General features: G+C 37.9%; 1 protein-coding gene across 7 annotated transcripts in view; it reads right to left on the minus strand.

Moving 5' to 3' along the window:
• NFIB (nuclear factor I B) overlaps positions 1 to 13,902 on the minus strand; it is a 226,218-nt gene that overhangs the window by 2,448 nt on the left and 209,868 nt on the right. For 5 of the 7 annotated variants that reach the window (XM_070431689.1, XM_070431690.1, XM_070431692.1 and 2 more), the window contains one exon: positions 1 to 4,050. This exon is cut by the window's left edge and continues 2,448 nt beyond it. In XM_070431689.1, coding sequence (XP_070287790.1) covers positions 3,921 to 4,050 — 130 coding nt within the window. In that variant the 3' untranslated portion in view covers positions 1 to 3,920. The remainder of the gene's footprint in view (positions 4,051 to 13,902) is intronic. The other 2 variants (XM_070431691.1, XM_070431694.1) reach the window with 1 other exon arrangement.

The following is a 13,902-nucleotide window of genomic DNA, read 5'->3' on the forward strand; positions in this document are numbered from 1 at the left end:
AAGTCTTAACAAAACTATACAGTGTACAAATTACTGTCTACAAGGTAGGCGGTTCTTTAAGAAGACCTTTCGCTCTTCTTGCTACTTGCAGCTTCACAGATTCATTCACATATTTTTTTTTTAAATGGAGCTGCCCACCCGAACATTACCCCATAACTATATTGCTATCATTAAGATTTTTTGCCATGTCTTTATGTACAGTCTCCTTCACTGCCTTTCACTCATTATGTTCCTTAGGCAAGCCTCCAACGCTCATGTCACTCCAGAGGAAACACTTCAGAGGCACTGCGAGTAGGGGGGGCTGCAAAGCAACACAACACAAGCGGGACACACAGTGCCACAGAACCAACCGGGGCCTGGAGACACCACCCCCTACTGATGCCCTTGGGTGACCTTCACCATCCTGAAGCTCTGCAGTTTTGGGTAAGAGAGGGGCGTGCAAGACCTGCAAACGTGGGGCCCTTTAGTCAGAATATACTTCCTGGTAAAAGAGGAGGAGGCCGAAAAATGGATGTAAGACCATATATCTAGTAGTATTTTTTTTTTTTAATAGTTGTATCTCAAAAGGAAAGGAGAAAAAAAAACGGATTCAAAATAGTAGCAACACTTGACTAGTCCTTTGTATTCAAGAGGCAGGCAGGAATACCCACAGTGTGTAACTTCTTTAGCTGGAACTGCTCATTCACTGGAAAAAATAGAGAGCGAGTCTGCTCTGAAAAAAATAGTGTGTGTCCTGGGAGGTTGACGTGTTCACTGAACAGGTCAAAGATACATGAAGGACTTGGCTGAGATGGTGCAGGGCAAGTACCACAGAAATGATTGGACTTACTTCGGACCGTGCGGTGCTGGGGTCCCGCTGTGCTATTCAGCATGTGGGCTACCGATACCATTCTCAGGCCCATGAGCATTGTTCCAAAGTATTCATTATCAAATGATACGCTGTGAGAACAATGGCAGTTTATTTTATTGGACCATGGCCTGGAGGAAGGGACTCCTCAAGACAGCCCACCATGTGTCACTAATTCTAAAAGATTTCCCTTCTAGTAATGGATTGCCTCCGTGGGACTGGGCAAGGGGGGAAATAAAAATAAAACCAGTCTCTATTCACCCTCTGTGCCCCAGGGGAAATGAAATCAAAAATATGTTTGAGGCACCATCCCTTTAAAAAATCCCATCAGCACCTAATGGGCTTCATGCATCCACAGGAAGGTTAATCCTTAAAATTCTCCATTTCCCTTCTGCTCTGGTTCTGTTTCAAAGGGCAGGTAAAATGAAAACTTGACAAGATTTATCTTTTTGTTCCTTAAAAAGTGAACTTTGATTTTTAATCTGTAAGTCCAAATACATTTAATAATAGCCACCTTCTGTTTAAGCTTCTGGATGTCTAAAAAAGAAAATTCCAGCGCACCGCCATCCATGTGAAGCGGTGAGCCACAGGTGAATCCTGTCCTATTGTTGATGAAATGAAAAATGGGGAGAAGTGGAGGGGAAAGACTATGGGAACATTCCCTCCAGCCGCAATGACGTGTTTTGTAGGAGAAAATATACGGATTTATTAAACCCCCAAAGTGTAAAATATCCGCTCTGTGGATATTTCAACAAATATCTTTGCCAACTATGAGACAGGCTCACTCTCCACTGTGGATCTGAAACTCAAGAGAAACTACTACAAGAGAAAAAAAAAAAGAAGAAGATAAGACAGTTTGTTTTAAGCCAAGTCTGCCTCCAGGAGAACATGTTGTGTTCACTTGCTCTTACTGTTTGTGTTGTTAGGAAAACCAGAGATGAGTTCAGCTTGCACCCCAGGTGGGAAGTTAGAGAAGGGGGAACCTGTGTAAGTTGAAGCTTGTCACAGTAGGCAGAACAGTCGCTTTGCAGCCCAGGCCCATCTCAGGGTGCACTGCTTCACAGCTACACTGTAAAGTGTTAAAAATCCTCCCACCCACCCCAGAATATATATATATATGTATCTTAAAAAAAATCCCCTGTCCATCTCTCAGTACACAAAAGGACCTCATCACACTGCAAAAATAGCAGTACCCACTTTGGTCAATTAAAACAAACAAACAAACAAAACAAAAAAAAAGCATACATTATTTTTTTTTTTAAATCTGTGTACTTACCTATAATAACCAATACAGCTAAAAGCACTACCTACATAGGCAAAACTTGGTATTGCATAATTCGTATAAATTTGAAACCCCTCCCCCCAAATATTAATTGGAAGATGAAAAACATGAAAGGTTAATAGAAAAAACACCAAAATACTGAAAATATTGCTGGTCGATTACAATTTTTAAGCGGCAACTATACACAGCCATGATATGCTTTATAAATGTGAGATAAAGGTATAACTGTCTAAAAAATCCATGATGTCACACATTTTTCTTCGTCTGGAGTACAAAATATTTTGTCATAAAAATGGTAAAGATTTAAAATGATAATAAATGCAGCAAAACAAGTGTAGTGATGTCACTTTTTCGTGTTTTTTTGTGGTTTTTTTCTTTTTTGTAGTTTAGATTTCAAGGCAAGGCACGTAATGTGGACATTATATCTTCGTGCAAATTAGGATTACTGGAAAGAGTATTTTTAATTAAAATTTTAAGAGACATAGAGGCAAAATGTGTCTGCCCATGCACACTACAGATCTGTCAATACAAGAGATTTGTTGAACAAGGCTAATGTCTGAAAGCACCATGCAAGTTTTCAGCACCCTGATTACATGTGTTTTCTCAAGAGTGCGTTTCTATATCCTACACCCTGGCGTTCCCAGTTTGTAAACTGTAAGCTTTACCCTTGTGACATGGATTTGCCTGCCTCTGTCTCTACGATGCAGATTTTATAGAACCTTTTGTACACCCTATGGGTTCTTGATGCAACCAGTAATTTTAAATAAATAAATTCTACCTCCGAGGAGGCTGCAGCTAAACCAACATAAGTGCTGTGTTTCCATTAATTTTTTTTTTCTCAAGCACATGATTTGTCTTGATTTAATGCATTTTTTCCATGCCCTCAAAAACTGAGGGGAAAATAAATTCGTTCAAAATTATTTTAAATTCTTTTTTTAATCCCCTCAATTTAGAGTCCAAGGGCTGAAGGACTTATAATCATGATTCCCCTTTAGATATAAATTTATAAATTGCACTTGCCTCTGTTAAGTGTTTCTTTTGTGGGCAAAATATTATATTAATTTTTACTGTTGCATGCAGAGATAACACTTCACCTACATAGAGGCATTTCTTCCATAGAGCCTTTGTGTTCAAACTGTGTTTTTTTTTTTTCCTTTTTCCTTTTTTTCCTTTTTTTTTCCTTTTTTTTTCTTTTTTAAGATTTCAAACTGGGTTAAACACTGGAAAAGGCTGGGTTAAGGGCCAAAATTTAATAAATCTGTACTGATAACTAAAGGCTACAGAGATTTCATATATTCTTTTAACTTTTAGAAATCAGAGTGCTTATACAATGGCTGGCTCATGGCTCCGACACCCAGCACCTCTGATGCCGCCTCCTAGCCTTCGTTGGTGAAATAACCAGGAATAGTGATTCCATGCGTAAACAACAAGATTACTAAACCAAGAAAACTAGCTTATCATGCAAATATTAAGGCATCTAGAAAGTCAGTTAAAATATATTGTCATAGAGACAGAACATCTATTTCCCAGCGGACTTCATGTAACAAAGGCTACGTTGCAGGGGCTGCGATCTACCATCAGTGAAATATCATCGACCCTTTTTTATGTCATTACAGTTTCAACCTTAAGGGAATTAGTGATTGTAAGTGCTGCAATTGCTGGTCTAATATCTTCTTTCTTCAGTTTCCTTCCTTTCTCCCTTTTTGTTTGTTTTTATTTTGTCCAGTCTTCCTCCTTTCCATTTTTTATTTTTTTTTAATTTCATAAGCTGTTGTTGTATTTCATTCTCCCTCAGTTGCTCGTTTCTGCTTGAAGGAAAGGTTCTCCAATTATGTTCAAACCGTAATTTTGGACATTTGCCGGTAGGATGGGTGTCCTGTTTGATACTTGGAAAGGAACCAAACTAGCCCAGGTACCAGGACTGTTGACAGGAGAGGGGCAGGAGGGAAGGAAGAGAAAAAGAGAAAATACAATGTTAAAATCTACGATATTAGAAACATAAATTCCACAGATATCAAATGACTACTATAAACTTTTAAAAAATTATAGCTTAATATGAGATAAATGTACTAAATTATTTATTTTATAGGTATATACACCACATGGTCTATTGTTTTCATGGAAGGTAAGATTAATTGTAAAGCAGAAAATCCTCATGTCAGGCTTACACATAATTGCTGAACTCTAATTGAGGATATTCTTCCTAAAATATTTGATCTATTTTAATGTAAATACAAGATTATTTTCTTATTTTAAAAAACAGAGAGAAAGCAGCAAATCTACAATGGTAGCAATATAGTTTGCCAGTTATATTCTGATGCACGAAATTCATGCATGTGTGTGTGTGTGTGTGTGTCCCTCAGCCCAGCCTGCACCCTTTCCAATCTGGGACATCCCTCTCACAATCCAGGACTGCTGGCTCCCAACCACTCGCCTGCCTGCCTGCCTCATTGCCCCTAACCACTTCTGCCTGCTAGCCTGATCACCCCTAACCACTTCCCTGCCAGCCCAATTGCCCCTAACTACCCTCCCCTGGAGGCCTGGTCACCCCCAACTGCCCTCCCCTGGTGGCCTGGTCACTCCTAACTTCCCTCCCTTTTCAGCCCAGTCGCCCCCAACTGCCCTCCCCTGCTGGCCTGGTTGCCCCCAACTGCCCTCCCCTGGTGGCCCGGTCACCCCTAACTGCCCTCCCCTGCTGGCCTGATTCCCCTAACTGTCCTTCCCTGCAGGTCTGGTTGCCTCCACCTGCCCTCCTCTGCAGGCGTGGTTGCCCCTAACTGCCCACCCCTGCTGGCCTGGTCACCCCTAACTGCCCTCCCTGCCATCCTGGTTGCCCCCAACTGCCCTCCCCTGGTGGCCCAGTCACCCCTAACTGCCCTTCCTTGCCAGCCTGTTCGCCCCTAACTGCCCTCCCCTGGTGGCCTGGTCGCCCCCAACTGCCCTCCCCTGCTGGCCTGATTCCCCTAACTGTCCTCCCCTGCAGGCCTGGTTGCCTCCAACTGCCCTCCCCTGCAGGCATGGTTGCCCCTAACTACCCTCCCCTGCTGGTCTGGTCACCCCTAACTGCCCTCCCCCGCAGGTCTGGATCCTCCCCAAACTGTCCTCCCCTGCCGGCCATCTTTGACCACATGGGGGTGACCATCTTGTGTGTTGAAGTGATGGTCAATTTGCATATTACTCTTTTATTAGATAGGATCTTGTATTACTTTTAATTCATAAGCAATTCAGTGATAAGATGGGCATCAATTTTTTATCTGCCTATCAGTTGAATAAAATTGAAAGCTGTAATGAAAGTTATTTCTTTTCTCTTACAATATGAAAAAAAATATTTTTCAGGAAGGCCAGTGCATAATGTAATTTGAAATGCTGACACTGGAAGCCTGGGCCTTCCCTGCCCCTCCCCATCAGTGATGTTACCCCATAGGAGCCGCTCTGGGTTTTGGTGTTTGAAGGGGTGAGTGGGAAGAATGCTGGAGGGAGTAAGAAGATGAGATTCTAGCCCCTTTCCAACCAACTCGGGTTCCACCTATGTTGGGTTTGAGGCCGTTTAAGAAAAAAGTTTGAAAACAGCTATCTAATTGCTACTGGCATAATCTCTTATTAAACAAGTGTCACATGAAGGAAAATAACACCAGGCCTATATATCACAAAACAACCTCACACCATGCATTTGGGGTATACCTAATCCAACGTATTGTTTGTTTCAACACTCAACTCAGAATGAGTGTCAACTAAGTAGCAGCTGCATAAATCATCATGAACCAAGGAAATATTAAACTGACAGTTCCATACCCAATTTTGTCATGGTCTGGCACGGGGACCTAATTTCAAAGTTTTAAATTTCATTTACTATCCTCTACTATTGCAATCATGAGGTGAGATGGATACTATTATGGTAGCTATCAACCTAGACGCCCTCATTTCTTAAATATTTGAATTACAAAAGTACAGAACCTTTATGGAGTATTGACTTCAAGGAAGAATTTTGTCAGCAAAAGAAGAAATAGAAAAAAAGCTTGGATTTTAAAAAAGAACTTGATATATAACTTTCTTTTATTCTGGTGATACTCTATACAAAATGTGACTTATTGCTACCTGTCTAGGTGCATATTTCTGAGTTAATATTGCAACAGAAAAAAATTCACAACGACCTTTTATGGTCAAGGGATTTTATGATTAGACATGGGCTCTGTGATAGCAGTCCATCTCTTTTTGTTCTTCATTTTATATAGTACCTAGCACGTGGTCAATTTTCAATAATTTTTTTTCATAAACCAACAAATCAATTAAATACTCCAAATCACATCTATTTATTCTTGAAGAGTGTTGCGCATAATTACATCTTTTCAAGACTACATTGTGATTTGACCCCTATAAAAAGAAAACAGGCATCTCTAAAATTTAAATTAGAGATGTTTACCATTAACAAAAAACAATTATGCAGAAAAAATTAAATAGTAATTCAAACAAGGAATAATTCCAAATAAAAAGATATGTCCTCATTATCTGCTAAAAAATCATCATTCTAAAGAATAAGAGTAGTTGTTACTATAACCTTTTCTAAGAGATTTAATTGTTTTCACATATTTCTTTTTTCCCCACACACATCTTCAACGATTATTTCTGCTTTGCACTACTGATTAGGAAGAATGTTACATGACAAACCATGGAACTTGTTTTCTCCTTAATTGTACTTCCACCACACTTCACTACACAGTACTATTACAGCATATATTACTCCATATAATCATAATCTGTATCTATGATAATCTTATTGACTGAAAGGTAAGTTCTGTAAAGAAAATGACTTTGTCTTATCAATCCTGACAGAGTCTAGCCATAGCTGATGTTAATCATTTCTTAACAAATAATAAATTACAAAAATGGACATCCATTATTTTTTAACCTGAAATAGAAAGTGTGTATGAAAAACAAAATAGACTAGCTCCAATTGACAGTAACAGACAATGTCAGCAACAGGCTCATCAATAAGAGTCCCAAATTATATGGGCTCTATATAGAGATTGCTACTTTATAAAAATAAAATATTAATGATTGAGAATAGATGTGACTCCTTAAATGGAGAAGTCTATCTACTAATGGCAGGAAAGACAAGATATCAGGGTGAACTATGCAACAGCCTTTTGATTCAGTTCTTCAGAAGAGACACATATCATTGTTCTTTGGAAAAGTCTCAATAAAAATAAAGTGATGCTAGTGACTAACAGGATTCTTGTTGTGAAATATCTAACAAATTCAATTTAGATGTTTATTTAAATCTTTCAAACCTCCATCCTACATGATGACCATGTCAAAATTGAAGTGTGCAATCAATACTGTTTATGAACCTTTGGGGGGAAATAAAATTCAAAGATTAACACTACGCAGACCCCATATATGAATTTTACAAGTCTCTTAATGCCAATTTGTAAGTTAAGTTCAGAACTATAAGGCACAGACATTTTTAGAGCTTTTTGATATTCCCATTGAAAAACTCCAGTAAAATGTATTTAATTATAATAATGTAAAGAAAAATGTTCTGACAAAATATCCTAGATCATTTAATTTTGAAAAGAGAATGCCTCAAATTGTATAGTTCTTCAGGTAAAAAATAAAAAAGAGTGGCTTTTTTATATATCTAACTCTTTCTATGTAAATAAATGCCAATGATCACCAGTATGGATAAAATAAACACACATATTCATATTTATCTACATATAGGAACTTGTTATATATAAAATGTTTAATAATTTTAATAATTTTAATTCAGAATGGAATTCAATATTCCATAACCTGTGTCTCTGTCTACTAAGAGACATGAGAATTTAATTAAAAGATTTCAAAATATTCAAGGTCAAATTAAACTACTTCAGCAATAAGTATATCTTCAGGCATATATTTAGACAAGTCATGCATTTACTTTGTTTAAATTACATTTCCATTGCCAGATCACCATTTTTTTTTTTTTTTTTTTTTTGCAAACAGAAGATGAGCATGACTGAAAGTTAAAAGCACATCTTTAGAAAATAAAGACCATGCCATTAAAAAAAAATAAGGACTTTGAGAAAAATCAGGTTCAAAAAGAAGCAAAGATTGTGACAGTGCCTTAACACAAAGCAGAATTCACCCGAATGACTTCAATGACTTCTACTCTATATGTAGAAAATTGCAAAAGAAAAAAAAAGAAAGAAAAGAAAGGAAGAGAAAAGATAAAAAAGAAAAGAGAAGAAAAGAAAAGAAAAGAAAAGAAAAGAAGGAAGGAAGGAAGGAAGGAAGGAAGGAAGGAAGGAAGGAAGGAAGGAAGGAAGGAAGGAAGGAAATAAAAGAAAAGAAAAAAGAAAAGAAAAGAAGCACATGTCTGACATCATGGATAATATTTTTACATTCTTCCGATCAAATGTGTGATGTGGCTATCCCAGAAAGGGAAGAAACAAGCAAACAAATTATTTTGACCTTAAGATGCATTAATGTTAGTTGATGGTCCTGCTTCAGTTTATACTGATCAGACTACCTCTAAAACACTGTGTTTCTTCTAGGCATCACTCTTCAAGAGAAACAAACTCTATGCCATTTCTTTGGTGAAGAAAACCACCAAATAATGTCATTTGAGGAGCAGCTAAAAGGAGACAGGAAGACAGGACAGTTGAGTTGGAAAGAAATGCAGACTTCTGTCTGGTTCAGATGGATAAAATTAATTAGTACAAAGAGATAAACTTCCAGAAAATAGCCATGCTGCGGGCCTATTACGAGCAAGGTGGCATCTCCGGTATTTCACATATGCTATGTTACTTAATTCTCTCAATGAACTCGTGAATGTGCCATCATCAGCCCCATTTCACAGATGAGAAAACGGAGACTTAAAGAGCTTAAGTAACTTGCCCAAATTTACCCACCTAGACCTCAGATATGAATCAGATCTGTCTGACTCCCGTGGAAGTCAGAAATTAACATATCATTAGAAAGAACATTTGAACATAATTTTCTGAAGGCACAGGGAATTTACTTCAAGAGACAGGGAATTTCCCATGGCCCACACAGCTGGATCATAACCTAGCTAGTGTTGCAACAGACTTGTATATAGAATACTTGGTAGGTCCGGGTGATAAAGCAACACTGAAATGTAATGCATCTGTCTCCTCTGAAAACAAATCTAGTTGAGGTTCTATTAGAGCAGTGGTTCTCAACCTGTGGGTCGCGACCCCTTTGGGGGTCGAACGACCCTTTCACAGGGGTCGCCTAAGACCATGGGAAAACACATATTGAATATATAATTACATATTGTTTTGTGATTAATCACTGCTTTAATTATGTTCAATTTGTAACAATGAAAATATATCCTGCATATCAGATATTTACATTACGGTTCATAACAGTAGCAAAATTACAGTTATGAAGTAGCAACAAAAATAATTTTATGGTTGGGGGTCACCCCAACATGAGGAACTGTATTAAAGGGTCGTGGCATTAGGAAGGTTGAGAACCACTGTCTTAGAATGACCCAATCATGAGGATTAAGGGGGAAGAAGACACCCACTTCTTCCTTTTGAAAATGATACGCTATTTATATATTTTGTATCCTGGATAAATTGGATAAAATAGTTGGTCTTCACATCTACAAGGAGTAAATAGATTCTATACTTTCAAAGAAAAAAAGAGAAAAATTGCTCTGAGCACATCAACATTTGATGGTTGTGTTTTTAAAAATTATGGCCAAAAAGGATTGGGCCCTAAACATTTAGCTCAGTAACCACCCAAGAAACATGGGATGCCAAATATAATTACATGAAGTTGTTGGTTGAGTAAGAAACCAAAGTCAAAAGCTTCACTTTAACTATTCGTCTTAGATGATTAAAAACAATAAGAGCTATTTCATGAATGGCAAAATTTCATTTACTACTCTGAGTTTATCTGATAATAGGTTGGGCAAAATCTCAGAGGGAAGTCTGAGGTGGGTAGGGAGAGATTAAACAAAGAATTCATAAGCATATATGCATAACCCACAGACACAGACAATAGTGTGGTGAAGGCCTGGAGGGGGGTGGATAGGGGGTGGTAGGGTGGATCAATGGGAAGAAGGGAACATCTGTAATACTTTCAACAATAAAGATAAACTTAAAAATCATTGTATAAAATGTCAAAGTACCTTGTATACTAATACTTTTCAGTAATAAACATCACTCACTCAAGTTTTACACACTTATTTAATCATGATATTACCATATTTACTGTGAAGACAGAAAGTATTCTTTCAAGAAGCTCACAAAAATATTATAGGAATGAAGCACAAGTAATTACATCTATTCATACATTCCTCAATTGTATCAGTAGCCACATTACTTATATAGATAGCAATAAGAATAAACAATGGCCCAGAAAGCATGGATAATAAATAAAATAAATGGCATCATTTAAAAGAAGGGTTTGTCTTTAATTCATTTGCACCTGTTTCAAATATTCCCAAGAAGGAAAACGTTTTACTTCCTTGGCTAAATACTACTAATTGTATTACTATAATATCAACTCACAGATATTTGTATCGCTCCCAAAATGAACAATGAACACTGTTCCCTATTAGTAGCTAGTATCTGCCTGCAAAAAAATAAAGGCAGATTAATTAAGTATGAATTAAGTTAGAAACCATGCATTCCTGGATTGTATAAGTGTACATTTGGACTGGCTGCTGATTTCAACATAACAAAAAGTCTGCAGAAATCGTCTTATGAAAAAATGCTCACTCAGACCAGTGGAAGAAATAGATGGGTAGTATTTAAGTACCCATTTATTTAAGAATTATTTTTCTATATTTAAATAGATTAATAATTGATTAATGTATAAGAACAGAGAAAGTGATATTTCATACACTAGTTGCTACAGCATTTATAGTGTGTGTTAAATAATAGCGCTAGGCACTGCTTCACCTACTTTAAAACTTTCAATCTTCAAAACAAACCTATGAGAAAAGAACTGCTATTTTTCAGATTTTACAGATGAGGCCATTGAAGCTAGTACTACTATTAAACAGTAAAACCCAGGATTTGAACTCGAGCAGTGTGGTTCTAGGATCTATATTCTTACCCAGTGTACTACACTTTATCTCTTTCGTGAAACATACTTTACTTTTATCGCTGGACAAGAATTTCTATTATCCCTGAATTATATATGAGATTCTATAAATTATGGTGCATATCACTTAGATACATTGCAATTCCCTCGAAAGTATAACTGTTGACTTCAAACTTCAACACAAATAACTGTATATTATCCAATTCCAGATTCTTTTCAGCCAAGTGCAATATTTGCCATTGTATATGTGTATACAGATGTGACTGCATGTCAATAATTTGCTTGTTGAGAGACACTTTGATGAGATTAGTCTCGTAGTAAGATTATACAAAGTGCTTTACACAGGTCTTGGATTTCTTCGATTTATTTCCCCCATTTTTAAAGCTCATTATGGCCATCTGAACGAGCCTATTTGCATGCAAGATGATTTCTAATGATTATTACTATTTGTAATAATCTGTATGGGAAAGCTCCCTGGCCAGCTCTTACCTGATCTGCAAAGTGCTCTTGTGGGCTCTCTGGGAAACACCAAACAGCATAAACTGCAGGTGGCTCCAGGAATTATTCTAACTGCAAGCAATAGCACTTCATAGTAATGAAAGAGAAACGTATTTGTTTCTTAACTAAGTAGGTAAATAGCCTTCTTTATTGCTCCTCCTTGGGGAACAATGCTTTTGAAATAACATATCCAAACGGTAAGTTGTCAAAGCTCATTAATTTATATTCAAATGTTTCGGACGGGTTTTGTTTGGAGGGGGAGGGGGGAACACTGGATTTGAATGTTAACTTTACCATGTGTGAGTACTAGCATCCTCTAAGTAAAATGATGGCCTGTGCCCGTGGAATATTTTATCTAATGAAGAGGACGGGGCGAGAAGAGCCTTACGTACGGGACACGACAGCTAAGAGTTTTATGTGCTCACTGCAATGACTGCCCTCTTTTAGTAAAAAGCTCTTACAAAATCCCTGAAGATCGTTCAACAAGGCAATCTATAGACTTAAAAGTAATAAAGACTTATTTCCTGAAAATGTTTACTTTACACGGAAGTACGAAAAATACCCTTCCCCCAAATAGGCCAAAGTAAGCAGATTTGTAAAAAAAAAAAAAAATGATGCTTGCTGTTTTTCATGTTTCAGAACTGAAAATGAAAGAGAATCATCAGGAAGATGACTAATTGAAAATAAATGACAGCACACACACACACACACACACACACACATACATATGTAGCAACTTCTGCAGCTGTGGGAGGTTTCAGACAATTAAAAATATAGAATTGTCAGGCTCCTGGGACTTATTCGATCTCCTGCCCACAGCGGAGAACGCTGCCTGTGGATTCTGTCCCCCTCTGGTCTGCGTTCCTGTCTCTCCCTGGGCTCCTCTCAGTGCCATTGTCACCAGTGCTACAGCTCCTTCATTAGCACATGTGAGTCCTCAACAGCAGACAACATTCTCTACAGACACGGAGCTCCCTAACAGTGCCTTTCACTAGAGAAACTCACCCAGGAAATACTAGGAGAAACGTTAAGTTTTATAGAAAAGCCAAAAGCGATTCTTGCCCAAATGTTTTTCACTTAAAAGCTAAAATCAGTGTTGTTTGCACAATTTCGCCTCTAAATGAAAGAACTTTTTGTCTCGTAAAGAACTGACTTGAAGTATAAAATCACAATTGATCGAGGAGCTGAACATGCTTTTTTGAATTATGCCTGCTACTCTGTTCACATGGGCAAGAAAAGTCTGTTTTCTCACCAAACGAAAAGTCAACAAAGGAGGAAAGAATTGTAGTTTTCTACAATTTCTGATTATTCAAAATGCGTGTTCTTCAATTTCTTAAACGTCAGGAGGCTCTGCCTTCTCCTTTTTCCTTTGGTAATTTGTTATTATGGTTATCTCCTCCTATGCGTTATGACTTCGGTAAGCAGGACTAAAAATGCACTGGATACCTACTCACAGCACTTGCAAACAGGACAATCAGAAAAGGTAAGTTAACAACTACATATTGCGCTGGTGTGAGGCTGATTTCTCGGAGCCGGAATCCAGATGTAAATACAGCACTTCACATCAAACCTCTTCAAATAACGTGCGTGTTGACTATACTCCTTTCATTGCAAAGGGTTAATCAGCCAGGTTTACATTGGGGAGTTTTCTGAATCTCGCTCCTCCCTATCCCGTCGCGCTGCCAAAAATCATCTGACAGGAAACGTAAGATTAAGTTTGTCCTACCTAAGCGAACAAAGAGTGCTCTGAACAGGCCACCGGTTTACAGCAGAGCGGGAACTTTTCTAATCCTGCTGGAATCTGCAGCGCTGCTCAGAAAACATCGCGGCGAAAAGTTGTTTTCTCTCCTCTAACATCTTGTCTCTGGCTCATCTCATTTGGGTCACACTGAAGATCCTGCTGCTTCTCCCGTAAAGGTTAACTTACAGCTCCAAACATAATCATGTGGAAAATGGACATTATTGATTCCTATGGTCCATTGTTCCCCTATCCTAAGTCCCTGAAGTTCAAGTTCAATCTGGAATTACATCATGTCTGGTTTCTCCTGGTTACCAGACGGCTTGAGACGTGACCACAGCCACAGAAAAAACAAACAGCCTTCTTCACGCTTCAGCTCCCCTATCGATTCAAACGTAAACTTTTTTTCTTTCTCTCAAGTATGCTTCAAGTATGGAGCATGGTTAATTTAGAGATTAAGTTCCAAATTAGATT

Source organism: Myotis yumanensis, unplaced genomic scaffold (genome assembly GCF_028538775.1).
Source record: "Myotis yumanensis isolate MYYU_CA2020_CCGP unplaced genomic scaffold, mMyoYum1.0.hap1 SCAF_12, whole genome shotgun sequence".
NCBI classification, from domain to species: domain Eukaryota; kingdom Metazoa; phylum Chordata; class Mammalia; order Chiroptera; family Vespertilionidae; genus Myotis; species Myotis yumanensis.